Raw genomic sequence first — 22,092 nt, forward strand, 5'->3', positions numbered from 1 at the left:
CACAATACAATAATTCTAGCAACTTTCTACCACTCGTATTTATTAATTTGCACTATCCCTTCTGTAAATAAACAAAATATTTGCTAAAGTGTGCATTATGACTGGTTTAGGACTTGAAACTTAAACGTTAGTACATTCATTGTGGACAACACACACAGACAGGCTGACAGTACCTCTCTTTGTTGCTGGTAGAGGTTCTGAGAGCTTCGATGACACAAGACAATGATTTCATTCAGTGAGTCCTTCACTCCTGTCAGTGTTGCTTCGTCGCCTCCCTCCTCCTCATCTCGTCTTCCATCCCCTCCTTCGACTCTATCACTCTCAGCGGTGAGGAGACTCAGCTTGTCCTTCAGTGTCTTCAGAGAGATTATAAAAGAAAATGTGTAACGATAACAAGTAAGTACATTTACATATTTAAGTAGTTTGTGGCACTAGTATTGTACACCAGTATTTAAATTAAATTCATGTGCAAAATTGAAAAGTGATGAATAATTAGTTCATTAATTAATCCAATAAAGCACTACTTCCTGGTTGTTTTGTAGATACCTCTAACAAGACAGCAAAAGCTCCTTGAACGTCTCCCTTCTTCTCCAGCAGGTAGGCTGTAGCCTCATTGTGGTGGTACTTCTCTGTTATCTAGAGAGAAAGAAAGGCTATCAGACACATGCCATCTGGTTCAGTATCACCACATTTGTACAGAAGATCTTGTGTTTCTAGTTGCTGTTTTAATCAATACATACTTCACTACATTTATCTGACAGCTTTTACCTACAGCCTTGGCAAGTTGGTTGCAATCTGCAACTTTACTACGAGATGCCACTTAATCCTACACACTGGTCCTTTAACACACATAATGCACATAACCACAGTTTAGTAGACAGTACTTGTATGGCCTCCTCCAGTCTGTAGTGCTGGGAGGTCTGGAGGAAGCTCAGGAGCTGCTGGGGGGCAAAGCGGCACATTAAGTCCAGCAGAAGCTCATGGAGGTCATGTTCCTGTAGCAGGAGGATCCCTGGATGGTGACCTTCCCTGAATAACAGAGCAGGTAAGAAGGGAGAGGTAAGAAAAGGAGTGTATAAAGAGGGAGGAGAGGAGGCAAATTTAGAAGAAATGCACAAGCGAGGTAGCAGAGTTATCATCAGAACAGGATGCACACTGTACCGTGGTTCCAGGAGACAGCTGAGGAACTGGAAAAGCAGCTGGTCATCCTAGAGAGAGAGAGAGAGAGAGAGAGAGAGAGAGAGAGAGAGAGAGAGAGAGAGAGAGAGAGAGAGAACCAAAGCTTTTAATAGGGTATAGTGGAAACACATGGCATCACAGCTTGGCAAGGTGCGGATAAAGGCCACCTGTGCCCATTGAAAAACCTTACAAGTGTATAAAATAGCACCAGACCTCAGCTGCAAAAAGTGCGACATTGTATTTGTGAAAAACTTACTTTACCTTACTTTTTCATCATGCTTTAAAGAACTCTATGACAATCACACTGTTAGTTTCAGGATTCAGGACATAAAGGATTCTTTATGAATGTTTATGACTGCTGTCATTAAGTGTCAATCAATTATGTCATTTTCAATGCAAAGTTGACACTGTTTAAAATGTCTTTGTTTTGATAACTTGACATTAAAGCTGCAGTAGGTAACTTTTATAAAAATGACTTTCACTATATCGTGACAGTAGAACATGAGACAGATAATCTGTGAAACAATCAGGTTCCTCTGGCTCCTCCTAGTGCTCCTAATGACATTAGCAAGAACCCACCAGGCCTGAACGAAAACAACCAATCAGAGTGAAAGATTCAGCAAATATTACAAAAGGATTTTTTTAGGAAAGTTACCTACTGCAGTCATAGACATGCCATAGCAGACAAGAAACTATTTAGCTTTATGTGTTAACATTACATTGTACTGTCATAAGTGGTTGGTTTTGACATTGGATGTCTTGACACCATTATAATTGCCTAACCCGGTCTCGGAGACCTGTGTTCCCAGGTAGCCAAACAGTACCGATACCAGATAAAGAGGATATAAAATAACATCATTATATTTTGAGCTTACCTGAAGCTCAGATTGGATTTGCTGCACCTCTTCAGCGAAGTGAAACACCACTAGGTCAGCTGACTTACTGGGGTCAAGGGTCACCAGCTCCTGTGAAAAAATGTCAGAGGGTTTGCATGTGGATGCAAATACAATCATATTGTTGTCCCTGCATTTGTAAAATCAAGGCTAACACATTCAGCTTGTGCCCAACCAGCCCTAATTTTAATGAGCACTATCAATACAACAGGGGTATGGGTGTGTAAATGTCTCATGTCTGCTGTGTTTAAAAGATGCAGATGGTAAAGGGTTGGTTCACACAAAAAACAATTCTCTTATTTTCCCATAGTAACATCTGATACAGAAGCCTCCTGGATCCTGAACATGCTCGACTATGTATCCCACCTAGCCCAGGAGTACCTTGGGATTCCACAGGAGGAGCTGGAGGACATGGTTGGGGAGATGTACCTCCTTCCTACCTTGCTCAGCCGACTACCACACTAGGATCTGGGTAGAAGTTAAGGGATAACTGTGTGTATGTGTCTGCCAATGTACTGACCTGCATGTGTTGCAGTGCTTTGTCCTTGACAGCTTGTTTCTCCTCAGGGCTGTAGCCAGGCATGGACAGCAGATTGTGGATGTAGCTGAAGATCTCCACCTGACACACACCCAAAAAAGTCAAATATTTACAGAGGTCTTCTACATTCTTCGACAATGAAAGGTAAAGAACACAGTGCCAGGCACACATACAACACATATCGACCAAATACGTGTATAGTTTGATAAATCTGAAACGTATGTTACCTTTCTGAGGGGGTCTCTCAGGTAGCACTCAATGATCCTGTCATACAGATGTTTCTTCTCATAAAGAAATTCACAGATCTGGTAGCTGGAGGGCAAGATGGAGAGACACAAAGACATGTAATAATAATGACAATAATACTAACTTATAATATTATAGTAAATATGTTACTATTATATGCCTAGTGTTCTTCCAAAATTCCTGTCTGGATGGATCAGTGAGATTCAGCACCAACTGGACACTGTAATTAAGACCTAATGCTAAATATCAACATTGTGAAGGTATAGCTGCACTAATCAATATTTCATATTAACTAACTCATACTGACAAAACCATCCAGGGAATTATCAGCAACTCTGCACTTCCCCTCGTCAGGGTTAGGGTTTACTTAAACGTACTGTTTTGGTTTTATGGTAAAACAAATCCAGATTTAGTGTTTGGTTTAGTTTCAGTTTTCCTATCAACGCTGTTTCCAACGGCAACAGGCAGCTGTTTTCAGTGAGAACGCCCTGATAAACCTTCTGCATGTTACATGCACCCTCTGTACGACACAGTTGGAGATAAAAGTGGAACATAGATGGGCTAGTAACTGATGCATCCACCATAACACAGAGTATTGTGTGTGTGTGTGTGTGTGTGTGTGTGTGTGTGTGTGTGTGTGTGTGTGTGTGTGTGTGTGTGTGTGTGTGTTCTTCTGACTCTTGTGCTATTTATTGCTCAACGCACTAGAATCTTCAATGGTTCATGTAAGAATCCATAACAGCAGTTCATACATTTCTCTTTAAAGCCAACATTTCTACCCAGACCTCACAGTAGTGTTCTCCCTCAAAAACCTGTAACACCTGACACCTGACTGACAGTTTCTACCTATATCCTTTATGGAACACAGCACCAAGGTGACACCCTGTGTACAAGAACAAAAGCAGTTTCCCCTTTCTGAAGGAAATCGCTCTCACATCTTTTGTAAAGTAGCATCCAGGGAATATGTGAACTACATTTTGCATAACCTGGACCAAGGACATGAGCTCATAACCCTAAAAACCTTTAAAAAGCATTGTAAATATGCAAAGGTAAAATATGCTTGCTATTCAGTTATTAGGTGTAAACTCACAACTTGGCCTTCTCTGCCAAAGCCAGCAGCCTTCCTTCATTAAACTGGACCACACCGCCGACCTGCAGCAGCTCCAGCAGTACCTAAAAAAAAACATATATATAGTTACTTAGTTACATTCCACCTTTCGGTGTGTGTGTTTGTGTGTGTGTTTATACATATTATATAAATGTAAATATATAAATAAAACAACCTGCTGCCTCTCAGTGTGTCTGGAGTCATCGTCTGGGCAACACAGAAATTCCAGAACCTGGAAAAACAGTAAGAGCAAAGATGTGGATGAATGGTACTTGAGGTCTTGTTATTAACAAGCATTTTGCGGCAGCTGCCTTAATTACACAACTATTAATGAAAATCAGTTATGGATCATAAGTAAATTTAATTGGTGTGTTGGTCATATGACGGGATCCAAGATGCAGCCTACACTGTATACTTGGGGTAGGTATATCCCAGTCAGGTAACTATTACAAGCCTGTTTATGTGTTATGGCCTTTTTAACAACATTGATTCTATCTTGATACATTAACATGTGTCACTACTGTAAATAACGTGAGCAAAGTTAGATTGTGTGTGTGGGTATTTGGCGGATCTGATTGGTTACCTGATCAAAGAGCTTCCTGTTCACAAAAAGCGTGTTGTCTGGCTTCGCCAACTGGCGGGCCAAGAAGGTGAAGAGCCCGCCCACCTGGGAGGGAGTAAAGTCTGGGTTGTCCACCATCACCTAAGTGACCAGAAAGACACATTAACAATTACAGAAAAGAAAAGATACAGAGAATATAAAAATAATAGTAGTTAATGATATTAATAGAACCTCATGAGTCATTTCTTTCCAGGATAAAGACGACTCTGCTACTGTTTTGTCATGCAGGTGACCTAAGTGATGTATCTGTTTGTTGGGTTTGAAAAATCATTAATTTTTACAAAATGTGTGCAAAATGATGTGAAATGAACATAACAGCACGTGTAATTGTTTGGGACTTTACCTGAAGTAAGATGTCCACTATCCGCTGCTGGTACTCAAGGGCCTGCTTATCATTCTTAAAGTCTTCAAATGTCTAGAATGAAGTAAGAACCAATTCTTAAATGACTTGACATTTCAATTTTCTAATAAGGAAAAAGAAAACACTTGCAAGTGGCCAGATGAACACCAAAACAAGACTAATACTGGGTATAAGTGCAATTCAAACAATTCAAGATGTATGAAAATGTACTTAGATGCCAAGAATAACTGGCTGTGAATCATACACGTAGGCATGGTAGACCCTGCCAGTCGCAGAGCTCCTTACACTCAATGAATGAATGGAAACCAGAGAATGAATAATTCTCAATATTCCTTTGGAATATGTGACTATGTGAATATGTGGCTGCTGTTAGCCAGTTAGCTCAGTTAGCTGTGCAGATAGCATGTGTGTTGGAAAAAAACTCATGGCAGGCTAGTGTGCCTGGCCAGCAGAGGACGTCAGCAGCTACAATAGTACATGGGTGTTAATAATATAATTAAAAATATTCAGGTTGGAAGCTTTGGAAGTTTACAAATACTTTTTTTTAATTCATCAGTATCAGTTTACTGAAGCTGAGGGTGGTGTTAAAAAGGAACTGATTTAGATTAATGGCATACTATAAGATATTCAAGATACTCATAAGATAGTCATCCAGTCTTTCAACATGGAAAACACACATTTACCAGCGTGACAGCAGTTAAAATAGTGAAGAAGTCTCACCATGGCGAGGACATTGAGGAACTCCCGGGTATCAAAGTGGAGGAGTGTGCGAATATACGGGAAAACCTCCTCCTCCTCTGATGAGTCGGCTGAATGGAGCCGGATAAGAAACTCAAACACCTGACACACACACGCACACACAGCATTAGTGTACTAGTATCTATAAAGGCTTGCTTGGAATGACAACAGCTACATTTCTTCAGATGACACAACAGTGGCGTTACCACTGATCACCCTTCTCTCACCCCTCAGCAAAACACATGCCTCCAGTATTTCTTAACAGGCTCAGCTACTGTGTCACATTGAGGCAATAAATAAACAAAGTGCACAGAAACAACAACAACAACTCAACGATTTACCATTAAACCAAACTATAGTGCTACTCTGCAAAAATGGGATCACTTTGTCGAACTTTCCTAGTATATGCTGCAAACCCTACAGGAGAATAAATACACAGTATCTACACCTGGTGTTTGACTTGAACCACGAGGTCCTCAGGGATGTCTCCTAGTGGATATGCCCTTCCTGCAAGACAGCAGCTGTATAGACAAACACACACAAACACTTACTTACGTAATCGGATTTGAACTGTAAGTATATAAGATGAAATACAGAAATGGACGAAAAATATGATATCAATAAGAGATGAGTAAATAAATACATTGGTTTACATTTGTTGTCATGACATGCCATACTCCTTTCTCTGCTGTATTAAGCACCTCAAGATCAACATCATTTCGTATGACTTTACTTGTGATTTGCAGGACCTGAGAAATGACTGGACTTGACAACTGGACTTGCTTGATTTTCATCACAGTAACTTGGGACTTGTTTGAGACATGTGATTTACTCCCACTTCTAACTAACATCTCTTAGTGATTTACATTGCTTAGTACTTGAGGAGCCAGCTTTGACAGTGAACATGTAGTAGCAGCTATAAGCACATACCAAACCTTTGGCCATAATGTATGTATGTGCACGGACTATTGGACTGAGGTATAAACTGATATCTGTGTGAACTTACCTTATGTACACCAGAAGTTTGTTTCCCATCACCACTTCCTCATCTATCCAAGAAGAAAAATAAGAGAGTTAAAGACTTAAATATGCTTTCCTTATACTTTCTGTTCTTGTTCTGTTGAGATGCTTCAAATAGTTGGTGCTATGAACTCTTTGGGGGTGTGGTTTCCAGCCTTACCTGTTAGGCCCCTCCCCTCCCTAAGTGGTGGGCCAATCACTGCAAAAAGTTTCTGAAATATAAACGTGACATAGACAACATAGAGAGGTACGTTATCAATTATCACATTTATCAGGATTTGATATACAGCTATAAAGGCGAGACAAAAGTGGATAAACTTGGATTAAACCACATAATCCTCATTAAGGTTCTAGCCTCAACCTCTGCTTCACAAAGCTTTTGGTACAAATTTTATATACTCGAACTAAGAGCCCCAAATGGCTATCCTAAAAGGTCAAATGTTTATTCCTTGCTTACATATTAAATCCAACTAAAATTACAGTAATCATATTGATTAAGACATTTCTTCCCAGATATTGGGGTTGCAGGAGATTTTATTTGGTCACAAGTGGATTTACAGAATTTTTTCCTTCTGCTAAATGCAGTATTTTAAAAATATTTAAAATGTGTACATTGTTTTACTATTGAGGTAAAAAACAAAAGCCTTAACCTTTCCTAAATGCACAAATTCTGTCTCATAAAGTGAGTGCACATTGTGTTTGTTTTACAGAGAGAAAAAGCAAAAAGGTTTGGGAAACACTGGATTAAGGCACTTCATGTAGTCCGACCAGATGAAAGTGATAAAAACATTCTGTAGAGGACTTACCTCCATAGGTGTAATGTAGTCGTTCATGCCACGGTTGAAAACATAGATCATTGCATCGTAGAGCTGGTTCTCCCAACACACTTTGACCACCTACACACACACACACAAACACACACAAACACACACAACACACACACACACACACACACACACACACACACACACACACACACACACACACACACACACACACACACACAGAAGACCTTTAGTGACAATGATACCCTCATTAGGTTTCCTAGCAGCTCCTTGCTAACTAACTAACACTCACCTGCTGTATGTCCAGGCTGGTGACATCCAGATGGACGATGCATCTCTCCAGGCTGTCCATCATACCATTGCCATGGTAATGGGCCAGGAGGTCCCTCATGATGGGCGTGGTGAGGTGGCCAAGACGGTCTGCAACAATGTATGACTCCAGTGACTCCAGAAAGACACCCTTAGCAACCATGTTCTCCCCCAGCCGAGCATACAGCTGGTTGAACAGCAGGTCGCTGCGCGTGCACACAAAAACAGTCATTAAAATCAATCATTAAAATTAGGTTTCATATAGTTACTGTGCTTCTTTGGCTTCAGCCAACTTTAACCTGTTAGGTGGAACCTGTAGTTCCATTCAGTAGTTTTGGACCAAGGGGAGGAAAGGCCTTTTGCTTCTGATCTGTTTCTTGTTCACACTGACATTGATGTTAAGTGGCGTCACAAAGAGCGAATAAGAAAATAACTTATTGCAAGAATCAATAGTGCAGTCACTACATTCAACTCCTTCTTTAAACTTGATAATGGCACTCAGTTTTGGCCGATATGCAAAGTTTCAGGTATCGGGATCAGTATCGAGAAGGAAAATCTGAAAATCTTCCAGTTGCCAAAAGTGTCAGGCTGAACATCAAGAACACTGAATATACTGCTGGAACCAGGAGACAGAATGTATATGTGCTCCAGCCTGGGAAACGTTTTAGAAGCTTAGGGGATATTTGATAGAAAAATAAAGACTTTAATAAAAGAGATTAATAGGAACCATTCATATTAAGCTGCGACATATACAGCAAATCAGCTGTGTCCTTATATTCCATGCATTCCTGCCATCAGCTACTCTCATTATCAGCTGAAAGCTTATATATACTTACGCCCTCTGTAGCAGGAGACAGTAATCCACCAGCACTGGAACCACATCCTGAAAGCACCCGAGAGAGAGAGAGAGAGAGAGAGAGAGAGAGAGAGGGGAAGAGAGAGAGAGAGAGAGAGATAGATTGACTTCTAATGTTCTTTAATGAATCATGTCCACAAATAAGAGCGTAAGAGAGAAAAAGCCCAAGGCGTTCATACTGACTGTTTCAGCATCAGTAGTGGAAAGTATATGTACTCAAGAACTGTACTTTATTTTGTAGTTCGCTACTTTAAATGGTAAATTGTATAGCACCTTTCTAGTCTTCCAAGCGCTTTTACACTACGTGCCACATTCACCCTTTCACACACATTGATGGCAAAGTCCATCGAACAGAAACTAACATTCATACACACTCACACACCGATGCACGGCATCGGGAGCAATTCGGGGTTCAGTATCTTGCTCAAGGATACTTTGACATGTGGCACCAGGAGCCGGGGATCGAACCCACAACCTTCCGATTGAGGAACGACCTGCTCTGCCTCTGAGCCACAGCCGCCCCTTTACATTTACATTTCTTATCCACGACATTCCACTAAACCAATCCACACTAAACTTTACACTACATTTATTTTATTTATTTATGTTTTATTTTTTGGCCTTTTCATGCCTTTATTTTTGATAGAGACAGCTGAAGATCGACAGGAAAGTAGGGGTAGAGAGAGAGAGAGGGGATGACACGCAGCAAAGGGCCACAGGTCGGATTCGAACCTGGGCCGCTGCAGCAACTCCGTATATGGGTTGCCAGCTCTACCGACTGAGCTAACCGGACGCCCTACACTACATTTATTTGACCAACTAGCTAGTCACTAGTTACTTTACAAATAAGGATTGTAAATATATAAAAGGAAAACATATGATAAGGATACTCTGTAAAATACAATGCATTAAACTAGAGCTTTTGATGAAAGATAACTCGGAACTTGGAGCAGCTTCTTCTTTGTGTATATAGAAAAAAATATAGATATTTATGTGATATTGTAAATCATATTATATATCATACATATATAACAGGTATAAAAAGAAAATAAAACATGTGAGGATGTGTGTTCTTTAGGGCATGTTAGCTTACGTGGAAGTGTTGCTCCATCACTTGGATCTTGCCATGTTCTGGACACTTCTTCAAAGCATGCTCTGCAAACTGGAAAATGACCTCTACCATCTGCACACACAGAGAGCGGTACGAGTTCAAAAATGAGCACAAGAATGTCAGAGTACACTGTCCAGAGCAGATACACGTAAAGGACCAATGAGTAGGAAAAACTCAAGACTCAAAAGGCCCTATTTAGAGCCTGAGCTTTTTCCGAAACATGGCGGTTCAACATGGTGGACTCATTCTAAGGTAACAAAAACCATACAGTTCTTAAATTCAGGCGATTATAAACTAATGAAAACATACCTATGAATATTAAATTCTATTTCTGCCGATAGATCCTCCTAAATGTTACACACTGGACCTTTAACACAGCAGGCAGGTTTTCTGTTCTTACCTTGTCACCCACCACTCCCTTCCTTTTCACTGGATCTCCAAACAGGCCTAGAATAAGCACACGTCACACATTATTTTCATATCTTTTATCTGTCAAACTGATTTTTATTCAAAATATCTCTGATTAATCATAATTATTGCATACTGAGGCACACATTGTAGCTCCTTCAAGTACATGTATATCAAGAAATAAATGAATAATTATTAAATATTCAGTCTCTTCCAATACTTATCACAATACCACTAGCAAGTGAGACGCTTAAAGAGTAGTAACTAGTCTTTGGTAGGTTACTTTTATAAAGCTTTGTTTGTTTCATTGGCCTCTTCTTGCACAGTAGCTGGTAATGAGAGTGTGACTTTTCAGACAATGTGCTTGCATTAACCCTTAGACAGACTACTTGCTCATCAGTGACAGGACCAGATAATTGTGAAGCAACAAGTGTAGCTCTTATGCTAAAAGTAAACGCTTCGGTTGAGTCCATTCCTTAGGCATCTGTCTCGTCTCTAACCTTTGTAAATGTAACCCTTCTCAACTGTACTATCTCTGTAGGGACTACAGGAACAGCTAGAGAGATTACTCTTTCCAATGCTTTGCTTCTGTTTCTGCATTCATTCAGAACCAACCCCTGTACGGTTCATATACAGTCAAAGATTGCAATATTTGGGATATAGCAATTGTTTCATTATCACACAAACTAATGTAAGCTCTCCACGACCATCCCCTGAGCATGTTTACATGGTATGCAGTACTAAAGTGTATGGATATATCCCTGTGGGTCCAGAACTTAATGTTACTCAATGTTCTTCTTAGACCCTTTTAGTCCCTGCACCTTATACAGAAATTACCCAGCTATGTAAGCTGTAGCATCATCGTCACAATAGGAACAACATGTTTCAGCACGTCAGAGATCCTCAATCATATGGTTTATTTTTGTGATAGGCTAATAATAGTTATAGTAATGGTCTTATGCGCCTGGGTGTCCGCTGTTATAAGGGACGTGAAACTGTTGAGACTGAGACCAAGGTCTCAGCTGTGACAGTCCACAGTCCAACAATTGAACATTACTTGTATAAAGTGTTTTTGGAAAAGAATTGCATTGATCATGCCCTAACTACAAAACCAAACTAAAATGGAACCAATACCATACTTTTGCCAGTATGGACATGAAATGGGTCTCAACTTGCATTGTGATGGTCTTAAAAAGGTTAAGTTCATACTCTTGAAACCTGCAGAAACCTCAGGAGACTGACCACTGAGCTTTTTACTGATCAGTCCTAAATAAACCATATTACCACATTCCTAGATCAAAGGACCACATCAGTGCAGTGACTGTGATGAACAGACTGATTTACAGACTGCTGGCTGTGTGATGTGCATTATACCCACCAACCACAGCCTTAGCAGTTCCCTCATGGAAGGACCAGGCCAGAGAGAGAGCCTCGACAAAATGCTCCTGCTTCAGAAGGCAGTCTATACGCTGGACACAGACAGAGGAACGTTGATCAATGCACAGCGAGCAGCTGTTGGTCTACTGATGGAAACTAAATCCTTTCCAGTATAAAGGAGCTCAAGAAGAAACGGAACCAATAAAAGATTCTATTCACTTATTGAATGTATCATCATTAGTGCTTAAAAACTAGTTTTCTGATACAGTATTTATTTAGTTAATTTAACAATAAACACACATGAAATACAAACAGTGTCAGGCTGTCCATCTGCATCTGTAATTCTTTGTAATTAAAAGTGATTTGTGAAGAGCTACAGTTGATATACTTAATTATAACAACATCATACATACCTCTCTCCAGTTCCTTAGAGTCATAATGTGAGCTGACTGCAAGACAAGAGAATAGGATCATATAATTAGATAGACCCAATACCAAGACCAACACATTTAGGGAACTAAGATATACTTATGACACGTTGAGCGTAACGATATATAGTCCGCCTCTTCACTGAGCAAATTTTTTTATTATGCTGCTCTAATTTGCAATGGTTTATGGTTTATTATTTTTTTCAAAAGATTAGATTAGATTAAATTACATATTATCATTTGTTTCGGCTTTGCTCTGTTTTCTTTCTAGCATTTTTTGAATTTAAAGTGGTCAACAACAATTACTGCTGACCAATGTGCAGAGAGAGACCACAAACAGAAATGGCAGCTCACAGCTGTTGAGCACACACAGACAACAAACAGAACAAATACACACACACAACACAGTACCTTGGTGCCCAAATAGACGATCTGTCCTGCGTAGCTCGAGACGGACTGGTAGCAGGCCTTCTCTCCGACTAAAGCCTGGAACACAGACACACTGTTAGACACACACACACACACACACACACACACACACACACACACACACAGAGAGAGGTCCAAGTGCATTATCACTGGCTAACTCCCACCAATAAACCCTCCCATTAGCTTCTGCTGCAGATGGATTGCAGCCAACCTATACATGCCAGAGAGAGATGCTTTAAGGAAATGTGAAACCTGTTGTTCTAACTGTTCTAATGTGAGTGGGAAGACTTTTCCAAAGAGACCGTGATATGACGATGTTAAAACCAGCAGATTTTTTGCAGCTCGGGATTGAATCCAGAATCAAGAGTAAGAGGTAACCTTGAAATAGCAATTTAACACTTTAAGGTTCAGACTGAGGGCCTTAAAATCAGCTGGTGGTGAGAGATCAGGATTAGTGTAATGTGGTCAACGTTGGCCAGGGCCTAAAAGAACTGCGAAGACAAGAAGACTAGAGGAGAATTGACTTGACAATTGAATGATGTATCACTGTCAATGGGGTGCTGTCTATGGCTGCCATGGGAGCAAGGCATGCTGCTGTCAGATTCTTGGCTGCAGTTGGGTGCTGAGCCCAAGAACCTGGCCTGTTCTGTACCAGTGACGTCTGAGCACTGGTGTCTCGTCATAGCAGGAAAATGAGATTGCGAGTATTGCTGTGTCCGCCCCCCAGAACCGCCCACAGACGATTCCACTGGGGTTATAGATGAGTGGGGAAGGACCCCTACTGTCACATAGAGGACCACAGAAACCAGGAAATATTCACATTTGAGGAGCTTGAAACATGACTCAAAAAGATGAATGGATAATCAAAAGAGTTGCAGACTAATTTAATAGTTGACAACCAATCGATTAATTGACTAATCATTGCAGTTCCACTTCCAAAGACTTCCAGAAATCTAGGATATCACTAACCAACGGCAATGTCGGTCTCCTCGAGTCTTGACTATTATAATGCTCTTTTTTCTTGTTTAAGCCAAGAAGCCATAGCATGTCTACTATAAGTTCAAAAATACAATGCACAAAGACACAGTACAGTATTCCCGTATTATTCCAGAGCTGGCTTCATTACACTGGCTTTCTGATTGAATTTTAAATCTTTCTAGGACATCCTTCTGAGAACCAGGGATCCTGGTGGAGCCCTTCTACAAAACAGAATATTCATCCTAAACATGACGTCCCCCCATCAGCTAATCCCTCACCAGAGCCTGGGAGACATTCCCTCCAGTGGCCAGCGATTTGAAATGCCGGCTGTTATAGACCAGTTGCACCTGCTCCAAGTCCAGAGTCTCCAAAACCTCCTGACTGGGCCGGTCCACAACCTGCAGCTTTTCGTGGCTGTCTACCAGGACCAGTGTGCGGCTGTTTATCCACTGCAGAGACACAGAGACAGGAGGAAGACAGGTCAAGCACTACACACTACAGCAAACAAAGATATTTGTCTTTATTCACATATAAGCCATGTAGGAGTTAGATCATAATGATGGATATACTGTAAATATGTACTACTATTGGTACCTTGGTATCCTCGTGGTTCTTATAGTAACTCTTCTTCCTTCAATAAATAATAAAGCATGCTGGCTGTTGTGGATGAGGTCATAAATGAGGACATACCAAGCATTGGCTCTAGACAGTGCCTTTTACTGCCACAGTAGACTCTCCTACACACCGGTCCTTCGGTTCCAGGTTTGCGGGGAGTGTGTATAAAAGGGCTCAAAACGTCATCCTCAAAGCCATCTTAAACACTGATTATACAGAGGGACCTGAGCCCTTACTGAGAATGCATGTCAAAGTATGTGTGTGTGTGTGTGTGTGTGTGTGTGTGTGTGTGTGTGTGTGTGTATAATGGGGCACTGTACCTGGCCCAGTGTCTTGAGTACTTACACTCAGGCTAATGATGTCACAGCTGAGGTGGAGTTGTCTTTGTTTGATGACATGGATGGTCCCTGTCTCCTCCTTCTTTACCTGAATCAAAAAGAGGTGAACATTCAGACTCTTGTTCCCACTGATCATTGCTCTCAGAATACACTGTATTAAAGCAGTTTAGCATGCAGGGATGTGGGAAATATTACTTTAAAAAACAGTAGTATTCTAATGTATGTATTTGGGGAGACACTAACCCATAACTAACTGGCTAAAGACGATGCTGTACATTTCTGAAACTCAATTTTATCTAAAGTGATGTATAAAACATTTCAAGTAACATCTTAGTGGAGAACTTGACCTTCATGGCAGTTTGTTTTACCGGCCAATCTCAGCTCACCTCTCTCAGTAACAAGCTGTTTTTGCAGTGACTGCATAATTTTCTGTATTTGTGTATGTTTCTTGTAATGGTAATGTGCAAAATGAAATAATATTCCAAAGAGAATCACCTGGATACTGGAACCCATAGTGGAACCAACAACCAGACGACATTACAAGTCACATAGATCAGTGGTTCGCAACCCCCACTAGGGGTCGCCGAAGCTTCATGGGGGTTACTAACTTAATGAAATTGTTATTTTACAGTTTAGATTATAATTAAGATATAAACTACAAAGACCTGAGCACAAGCGTGTCATTATTACTGGACAAATATGAGACTTCACTCTTTGGTTTGATTTGTATGAAAAGCCTCTGATGCAATATTCACAAGAAATACTATCCTCAAAAGTCATCCAAATTGCTTGTTTTACACAAAGTTCTTGCATTTATTTCTTTCAACAATTACAGTGTATGACTTTGTTCTGTACTGTTATTGTTATGCATTGAAAATAATATAAATTATCCATAAAATATGTCACTTAGTCAGGGTTCATCATCTTTTCTATCACTAAAGTAAATCATCATTTACTTTAGTGATAGAAAAGGGCACCCTTAAGGAAAAAGGTTGTGAACCACTGATGTAGATCACCCATCATCTCACAGTAATTAAATCTCTGTTTGCATGCTCTACAAATCAGACTGCAGCTACATGTCTGGCTGTTTTAGGATCTTAAATTAAACCTATAACTGTTCACTGAGTATATAGATATCAAAACTAAATACATTTTGATAACTGCAGGATCTATTCATAATAATATTCATTCCTAGCTGAGTGTGGTTCTAAGTACTAGGAGCAGAAGATAAATGTTTCTATAATATATTATCTGATTCAGAGAGTGTAATTGTGTGTGTCTTTTGTGCATGTTGCTATGCTGAAGTTAAGAGGGAGGCGAGCAGGTACCAGGAGGAAGTGGACTGTGTCTCCTTTGCAAAAAGCCAGGATTGGGTTGACCGTCTTCTGAACAGGAACAAACTGCCAGGCCAGCTGAGGAACACTGGACGGATCAGACTGAAAGAGGACACATCACATCAGTAACTAACTCTAACACATAAGCCAGATGTTAGTCGGGGTGGCAGGTGGTAACACAGAATTAACCCTGACATTGTATCAATATATCTGTGCCAACATACACTCATTAACAACTAGATGAACAAGCAGGCAGAAATACTGACCTTGCTGTAGGGAAAAGTCATCCAGACTTTCAGCGAGGGCTTTAGTCCAATGACCAGAATCTGGTGAGAAAAAACCAAAAGGCAAAAAAACGTCACAAACTTTACACAAAGTAAAGGTGTATAAGCAGAGGAGGGAGATGGAGAGTGTTTGTGTACCTTAGTGAGAGAGGCCATAGCCAGCAGAGAGTAGTGTGTGATGGGATGGTCTCTGAAGTCTGGAGGAGCATGCAACGGTTCGATACAGCACACCTCCCCCTTAGACCCACTGAAGAGACATCGAGAGTCACAGGACCGCATCCCCATCACCCTCCTGGAAACAAAGACAAACACAGCTGACACAAACACACACAATGTGGGCTCCTTCCTGCAGGGATGTGTGGAGGTGTGGTTGTTCATTTTAGGGTGATGAGTCATAAAATATGATTTGATGAATATGATGATTTCATCCACTTTCATTTAAAGCATTCATTCATTTCATTTACCTGAAAGCCAGCTCGAAAACTGATCCTCCACTGTCATTGCACACTGCAAGAGTTGGGTCGTCTGTAAACTAGAGACACAAAAAACAGGGAAATAATAACCAGGCCAAGACTGATTACTGAGTTTACTGTTTTAAAGATGTTTCATTGGTAATGGTTGTGTATGGGGAAAGCTTTTTTGGTGCAACCTAGAGCCATGATCCCCTAAAGAGAGGTGGCTCAATGGATGGTAGTGTAGGTAAGTATGTAAGTAAGTAACTAAGCAAGTAAAGCTTTATTTATATAGCACCTTTTTGACACAGAGATCTGTGCTTTACAAACAATAAATATACATAAGGGTTTAACCATACCTAATCAAACAAACATAGGGAGCATGTAAATACAGACATAAGGAAGATAAAACAGGAGGGAAAGATGAATTAAAAGAGAGACGACAGACCCCCTGGGTTTTGAGCAGCCACTTAAAACAGTCCACAGATTCAGTGAATCTGAGTGATTGGGGAAGACTCCTTTCACTCACCTTTAGTTTTACAGTTAGAGCGGGGATTGGATAAAAGGCAGAGAGTTGAGTAGCGAAGTGGCCGAGGAGTGGAATGAGGAACAAGGAGATGTGTGTGTGTGTGTGTGTGTGTGTGTGTGTGTGTACCTTCACATGCAGTATAGCTGTCCCAGGAGGGTGGGCATCATTGATAGTTCTCAGAAGCTTCCCATTGGCTAGATCCCACATGGTGATCTAATCATACAGACCGACAAACAGCAGGAGAGAGAAAGACTTGCTCATATACAGTAACAGGTAAAACACAGTTCTCTGTATAATATTATACAATCACTTGAATGAATGATCATTTTTCATAAACAATTCTCAAATTTAGTGCATGATATTTGGGTTAGTTACACATACAGAATTATGCCACTGCAGCAAATACAGGAAAGCCTGAGTATAATCCATTTACAGCTGTCTGGAGTTTTGCTTCAACAGAAATAGACCTGATGAACACATCATTTTATATTCCTAATTATCTACACAGTTAAAACTGAAATGTGTACAAAATAAAAAGATTCTGTGAATGTGCATAGAAACAACCCACATAAAAGGGTTCATGTGATTCCGGAGAAGTGTGTGCTCAGCTGCAACACTCCCTCTACCACCTCAAGAGTAAGCAGGTGCCTTTAGAGCTGCACAAAAATGCTGCAAGTTCATTTCCATGGAGTTTCTACAGTAGCCCAGAAAGGACAAACTGCCTCTAGACACGGCCATTCATGTTTTTCATGCGGCCACCACAGTTTCTCCTCCGTGCTTGGAAGGGATGGGTGAAGCGAGGGAGTTGCGATCTGATCTGCACCAAATCATACACACTGGTCCTTTAAGCCCTAATCCTTAGACCAGAGGTCACTCTCTCGCCTCCAGCTAGTTCATAATGCAGCAGCTCAGCGTCTTACTGGTTTTAACAGGCAAAATGACATTGCCCCAAACCTGGCTTCTCTCCACTGACTCCCTGTTTGTTTTACTGATGACTTTTAAAGCACACCTGGGTCTGGCTCCAAGCTACATAGCAGAAATGTTGACCCTTGTATTTTTGGTATTCATTATTTCTATAATTAATTATGTTTTGTGTATCATAGCTATAATTTTGCCACACCATGATTGGAATTCACCAAGCTGCTCTCAATTAGTATAAGGAGACAGTCCCCTGAATAACCTTCCAATCATCTCAGACATTTCAACATCTACAACAGATTGGGAAAAGGAAAACACCAAACAATGCGTGACTGCTACATATCTGTGTAATGTGTAAAGGTAGATTATGTTATATACGGACGACAAAAACATAAAGTATGAGTCTGCATGTTAAATAATATGCCTTTAAAAACAATGTGCACTTAAGCCAAAGAGCTGCATACCATATTTTAATACCCAGCAGCGAGCCAAACTTGCTCCTAATCCTGTGTGCGTTAGCTATGGTAATAGTGGTTGAAATTGTGAAACCAAGTGAAGATTCCGTGACTTGAACAACCTGAGGCTTTCAGTTACAACCATCATCTCTCTAAGAGCACCACTCACCCTCATCAGGACTACCTGCTAGAGCAAACACCACGTACTGTATTCACACCACCAGTAGAAACCTTGTTGAACTTTAACCAGTGTCCCATCTCCACCCACTTTTTAAAACTCTAATCAACACCCGGTTGACAAGCCTCTGAGTGTATGGATGTGTGTCTGAGTATGTACCTGTCCTTTGGCGAACCCACAGAGAAGTCGTGAGCAATCGTGGTTGATGCTGAGGGCGGAGACGGCTCCAAACTCTGCTCCTGTTGCCTTGGTACCCAGACAGAGCCGCAGAGCCTGGTTGGTGTCTGGAGAGGAAGATGAAGAGTACATTTAACTGCTGGTAAGGCTTAGAGAAGGGGTGGAAGGTAAATACATTAAAATAAAAAGGCAAACTCATGCTTTCCCAGTCCTCAGTGGAAAAACAATCAAACAGCACATCGATACCAAAACACAACACACTGACACCAAATAAAGAGCTGGAAATGCGGCAAAATAAAAAATAAATATATTAAGCAACAAAGCATGCACCAAAGTAGCTCAGCCAAACCAAAATGGACATGAGCAGTGACTCTTTGGAGCCAGTCAACACAAAATGAATAACATTAAGCATGAGTGACCCATCTGACAGGGATGTTCATACCTTTTCCTGTCCAGGCATCATTATGTCAGCAATATAAAGAAACACGGGTCAGCCCCAATCACACCCCAAACAACATCACAGCATGAACTGAGACTTAATCAATCATTTGGTATCTGTGGAGACCAGCAGCTCATCTCCCCCTGGAAATGACAATAATCCAAACAACATGCTACAAACATTTTATGTCTCCTCTCTTACTCTTTCTTTTAGCCAACTTCTACCTAAACCAGGTCCAGGTTTTGGCTACGTTCACACTGCAGGCATAATGGTTAAAATCAGATTGTTTTTGTCCATGTGTGACTCATCTGTTTTGTGAGTGTGAACAGCAAAAATCACATAGAATCTCTTCTAGGGATTTTATCTCTGGAAACAGAGTACAGTTGTAGTAGTTTGATTTCTTGTTAGTTGGACAGTTTCTTCCTTTCTACCATGACTCCCTCTTGTTGCAAGTTCCCAGCACTGCAGAGGCGTGCGTTTGATGTCATTGTCTTGCAATGGACAATTGTCAGAAAAAAATGCCGGCATCAGTAAACGGAATTGATAAGGTTGGAGGCATACGATTCTGATGGATCGGACAATTTGGAACCAGTTCAGTTTCTTTGAAGGTCATCCGACTTTCTTCCTCGCTCTATATAAACCGTTTATTTGTTCTTACATTTTAGTCACAGTTTTGGAAATTCTTTTGGCAACTTTTCCACAAAAAAAGTTAAAGAAATCTGCAACTTCCCCTGTTTTAAGGAAAACAACTGCTCTTCAGTCATCTTGTCAATATTTGGAGACTGTGTTCTTTTTGGATTCAGCTGGATAATTAAGTTTTACAGAGCATTTTTTAAGCTTTTGTTATCTTTCTCAAATCAAGACAAACCAGTGACTCAGTTATTGTTCAGTTTATTATTTGGCAGTTGTGGTGTATGTAACAGACTGTTTTATCAATGGAGAGAGGTCTAAAGATTCTGTCAAACCAGCAGGGTTTTTAATGGTATTTCTACTTCAGGGAGAAGTTTTAATGTATAAAATGGCTGCTTGTGGTTGTGAAGAGTGGTGAGAGGTATAGATCATTTGTCTGTGATCATGATGGGCTGACTAATGCCTGGTGTGAGATGTAATGTATACACTTATTCACTGAGACCTGATCAAGGACCAGATACTGGATGCATTTCTAGACTGACTGGTATACAGTATGTAGTATGTAAGTTGTATTTGTTTTGGCGGACAGAGAGAAAGATTTACATTCAAATGTGGTTTGGACCATTGTGTTTTTCTGATTACAGATATTGGGCCTCAGTACTAGACCAGTGCAAAGAAACATGAACAGTAACTCAAAAGATACAGGTAACAGGCTCAGCCCTACATTTTCTGCATAAGAGTAACATGTACACCCTGTGTGGGCTGCTGCTTTAGTGCTCTGGCACATTCTTTATTCCAATTCAAGCTTTGATGACTGCTACTGCAAATATTACTCATATGACCGATATGACTGCTGATAAAGGCTAATGCTTTTATTGGTTCTACTGCTGTTAAATACTACCATTATCATGGCTCCAACTATAATGGATACTGTACGCTGATACCATTAATGCCGGAACTACATCTGTTACAGAAACCACTGCCATTGACCGTCCCATTATTTTTATTTCAAATGTACTATCACTGTCTCCACTTAAATGGCAACACTACTACTGTAGAAAGGTTTTACTTCTACCTAAACTGTAACACGCTACCACTGTGACTCCGTGCTACTACTATCATCACCTACTAAACACATTTTAACTTTTATCTGTCCTGTATGTACTGAAACTTTTTAAAGACATTTTAACTGTTTTTAAACTGATCTAATACTCTTCTTCCCTTTAAACCAGCGACACTTAACTTACAGCCAGGGTGCCAAATCTGGCCTGCGATAGGATGCCGGGAGCCCACAGACCATTTTCTAATTCTCAATAATTTGTCAAAATAGCTGCTGAGAAAATGTTCTACAGCTGACCTCTAACCTTAACATGTATTTGGCCACAGCACAGGATAAAATACAAAGTAAAGTTTTCCAGGACAACATGGATTATTTTCAGGAATTTAATAATTTTAATCAATCTATGGAAAACTAAAACTATTTCCAGGTTTTCCAGGACATGTGGGAACCCTGGTTACTTGGGACACTGCATATTAGCCTACACACAATAAAAGAGCTAAAAAGGACCAGTGGCATTTAGTGGCATCTAGTGGTGAAGTTTCAGATCGCAACCAACTGAACTTAACTGAACACCGCTTGCATCTGTATTTGATCACCTGGGAATGAGACAGGCTGTAAAGTCTGTAGGAGAAACTACGGCTGTGAAAGGTCGTATCTACAGTAGGACCTTTCACAGCCGTCCTATCTACATGTAGAAACATGGCGGTTCAACATGGTGGACTCCATGGAAGGCGACCTACTCCCTCTGTAGATATAAACATCTCATTCTAAGGTAACAAAACACAATGATTCTTATATTCAGGTGATTATACACTAATGAAAATATAAGAATATTATATTCCATTTCTGACAAAAGATCCTCCTCAATGTTACACACTGGACCTTTAAATATTCATTGTGTCCCTGGTAGGAGCAGTATATGAATTATTCCAATGTCTGAGAATGTATGATAGAAAAAGTTTGGGCTTTGATTTTGTATAATCTCTTTAAAATGTAACCAAGAATTTACAACTGAACTGCAACTGCAGCTATTAAATGTAATAAAATATCTGATATATCTGTCACACAGGCCCAGTGTCAATCCTTGTACCCACTTCATTCAGTTAATAAGTTAAGTAGTACGTCAGTTAATTGGGCAATAAAGAATTTCAAAGAAAGATTGGTTATGGACCTTTTAATGTTTATTCATTTTATCTGATAAATATTATTAATGTCAGGTTATAAACTGGCCTCCAGTCATTTAGAAAAAGTACTCCCAGGCAAAGCAAGTTGGGTATCCCTGATTTAACACACTGAA

At 40.3% G+C, this 22,092-nt stretch overlaps 1 protein-coding gene across 4 annotated transcripts in view; it reads right to left on the bottom strand.

The window, feature by feature from the left end:
* The window catches only part of vps8 (VPS8 subunit of CORVET complex), a 41,515-nt gene that overhangs the window by 7,247 nt on the left and 12,176 nt on the right, over positions 1 to 22,092 (bottom strand). For 2 of the 4 annotated variants that reach the window (XM_051422717.1, XM_051422702.1), the window contains exons 7-38: positions 18,649 to 18,773; positions 17,065 to 17,151; positions 16,422 to 16,489; positions 16,096 to 16,249; positions 15,940 to 15,999; positions 15,668 to 15,775; positions 14,347 to 14,427; positions 13,665 to 13,835; positions 12,391 to 12,465; positions 11,965 to 12,000; positions 11,553 to 11,643; positions 10,167 to 10,213; positions 9,749 to 9,838; positions 8,636 to 8,682; positions 7,783 to 8,005; positions 7,512 to 7,601; positions 6,866 to 6,917; positions 6,692 to 6,734; positions 6,134 to 6,206; positions 5,668 to 5,787; positions 4,930 to 5,001; positions 4,758 to 4,832; positions 4,548 to 4,667; positions 4,140 to 4,196; positions 3,947 to 4,029; positions 2,838 to 2,922; positions 2,593 to 2,691; positions 2,055 to 2,144; positions 1,162 to 1,208; positions 885 to 1,029; positions 547 to 636; positions 174 to 356 (exon numbers count right to left, since the gene is read on the bottom strand). In XM_051422717.1, coding sequence (XP_051278677.1) covers positions 174 to 356; positions 547 to 636; positions 885 to 1,029; positions 1,162 to 1,208; positions 2,055 to 2,144; positions 2,593 to 2,691; positions 2,838 to 2,922; positions 3,947 to 4,029; positions 4,140 to 4,196; positions 4,548 to 4,667; positions 4,758 to 4,832; positions 4,930 to 5,001; positions 5,668 to 5,787; positions 6,134 to 6,206; positions 6,692 to 6,734; positions 6,866 to 6,917; positions 7,512 to 7,601; positions 7,783 to 8,005; positions 8,636 to 8,682; positions 9,749 to 9,838; positions 10,167 to 10,213; positions 11,553 to 11,643; positions 11,965 to 12,000; positions 12,391 to 12,465; positions 13,665 to 13,835; positions 14,347 to 14,427; positions 15,668 to 15,775; positions 15,940 to 15,999; positions 16,096 to 16,249; positions 16,422 to 16,489; positions 17,065 to 17,151; positions 18,649 to 18,773 — 2,987 coding nt within the window. The remainder of the gene's footprint in view (positions 1 to 173; positions 357 to 546; positions 637 to 884; positions 1,030 to 1,161; positions 1,209 to 2,054; positions 2,145 to 2,592; positions 2,692 to 2,837; positions 2,923 to 3,946; positions 4,030 to 4,139; positions 4,197 to 4,547; positions 4,668 to 4,757; positions 4,833 to 4,929; positions 5,002 to 5,667; positions 5,788 to 6,133; positions 6,207 to 6,691; positions 6,735 to 6,865; positions 6,918 to 7,511; positions 7,602 to 7,782; positions 8,006 to 8,635; positions 8,683 to 9,748; positions 9,839 to 10,166; positions 10,214 to 11,552; positions 11,644 to 11,964; positions 12,001 to 12,390; positions 12,466 to 13,664; positions 13,836 to 14,346; positions 14,428 to 15,667; positions 15,776 to 15,939; positions 16,000 to 16,095; positions 16,250 to 16,421; positions 16,490 to 17,064; positions 17,152 to 18,648; positions 18,774 to 22,092) is intronic. The other 2 variants (XM_051422726.1, XM_051422710.1) reach the window with 1 other exon arrangement.

Source organism: Dicentrarchus labrax, unplaced genomic scaffold (assembly GCF_905237075.1).
Source record: "Dicentrarchus labrax unplaced genomic scaffold, dlabrax2021, whole genome shotgun sequence".
In the NCBI taxonomy this organism is placed as follows: Eukaryota; Metazoa; Chordata; class Actinopteri; family Moronidae; genus Dicentrarchus; species Dicentrarchus labrax.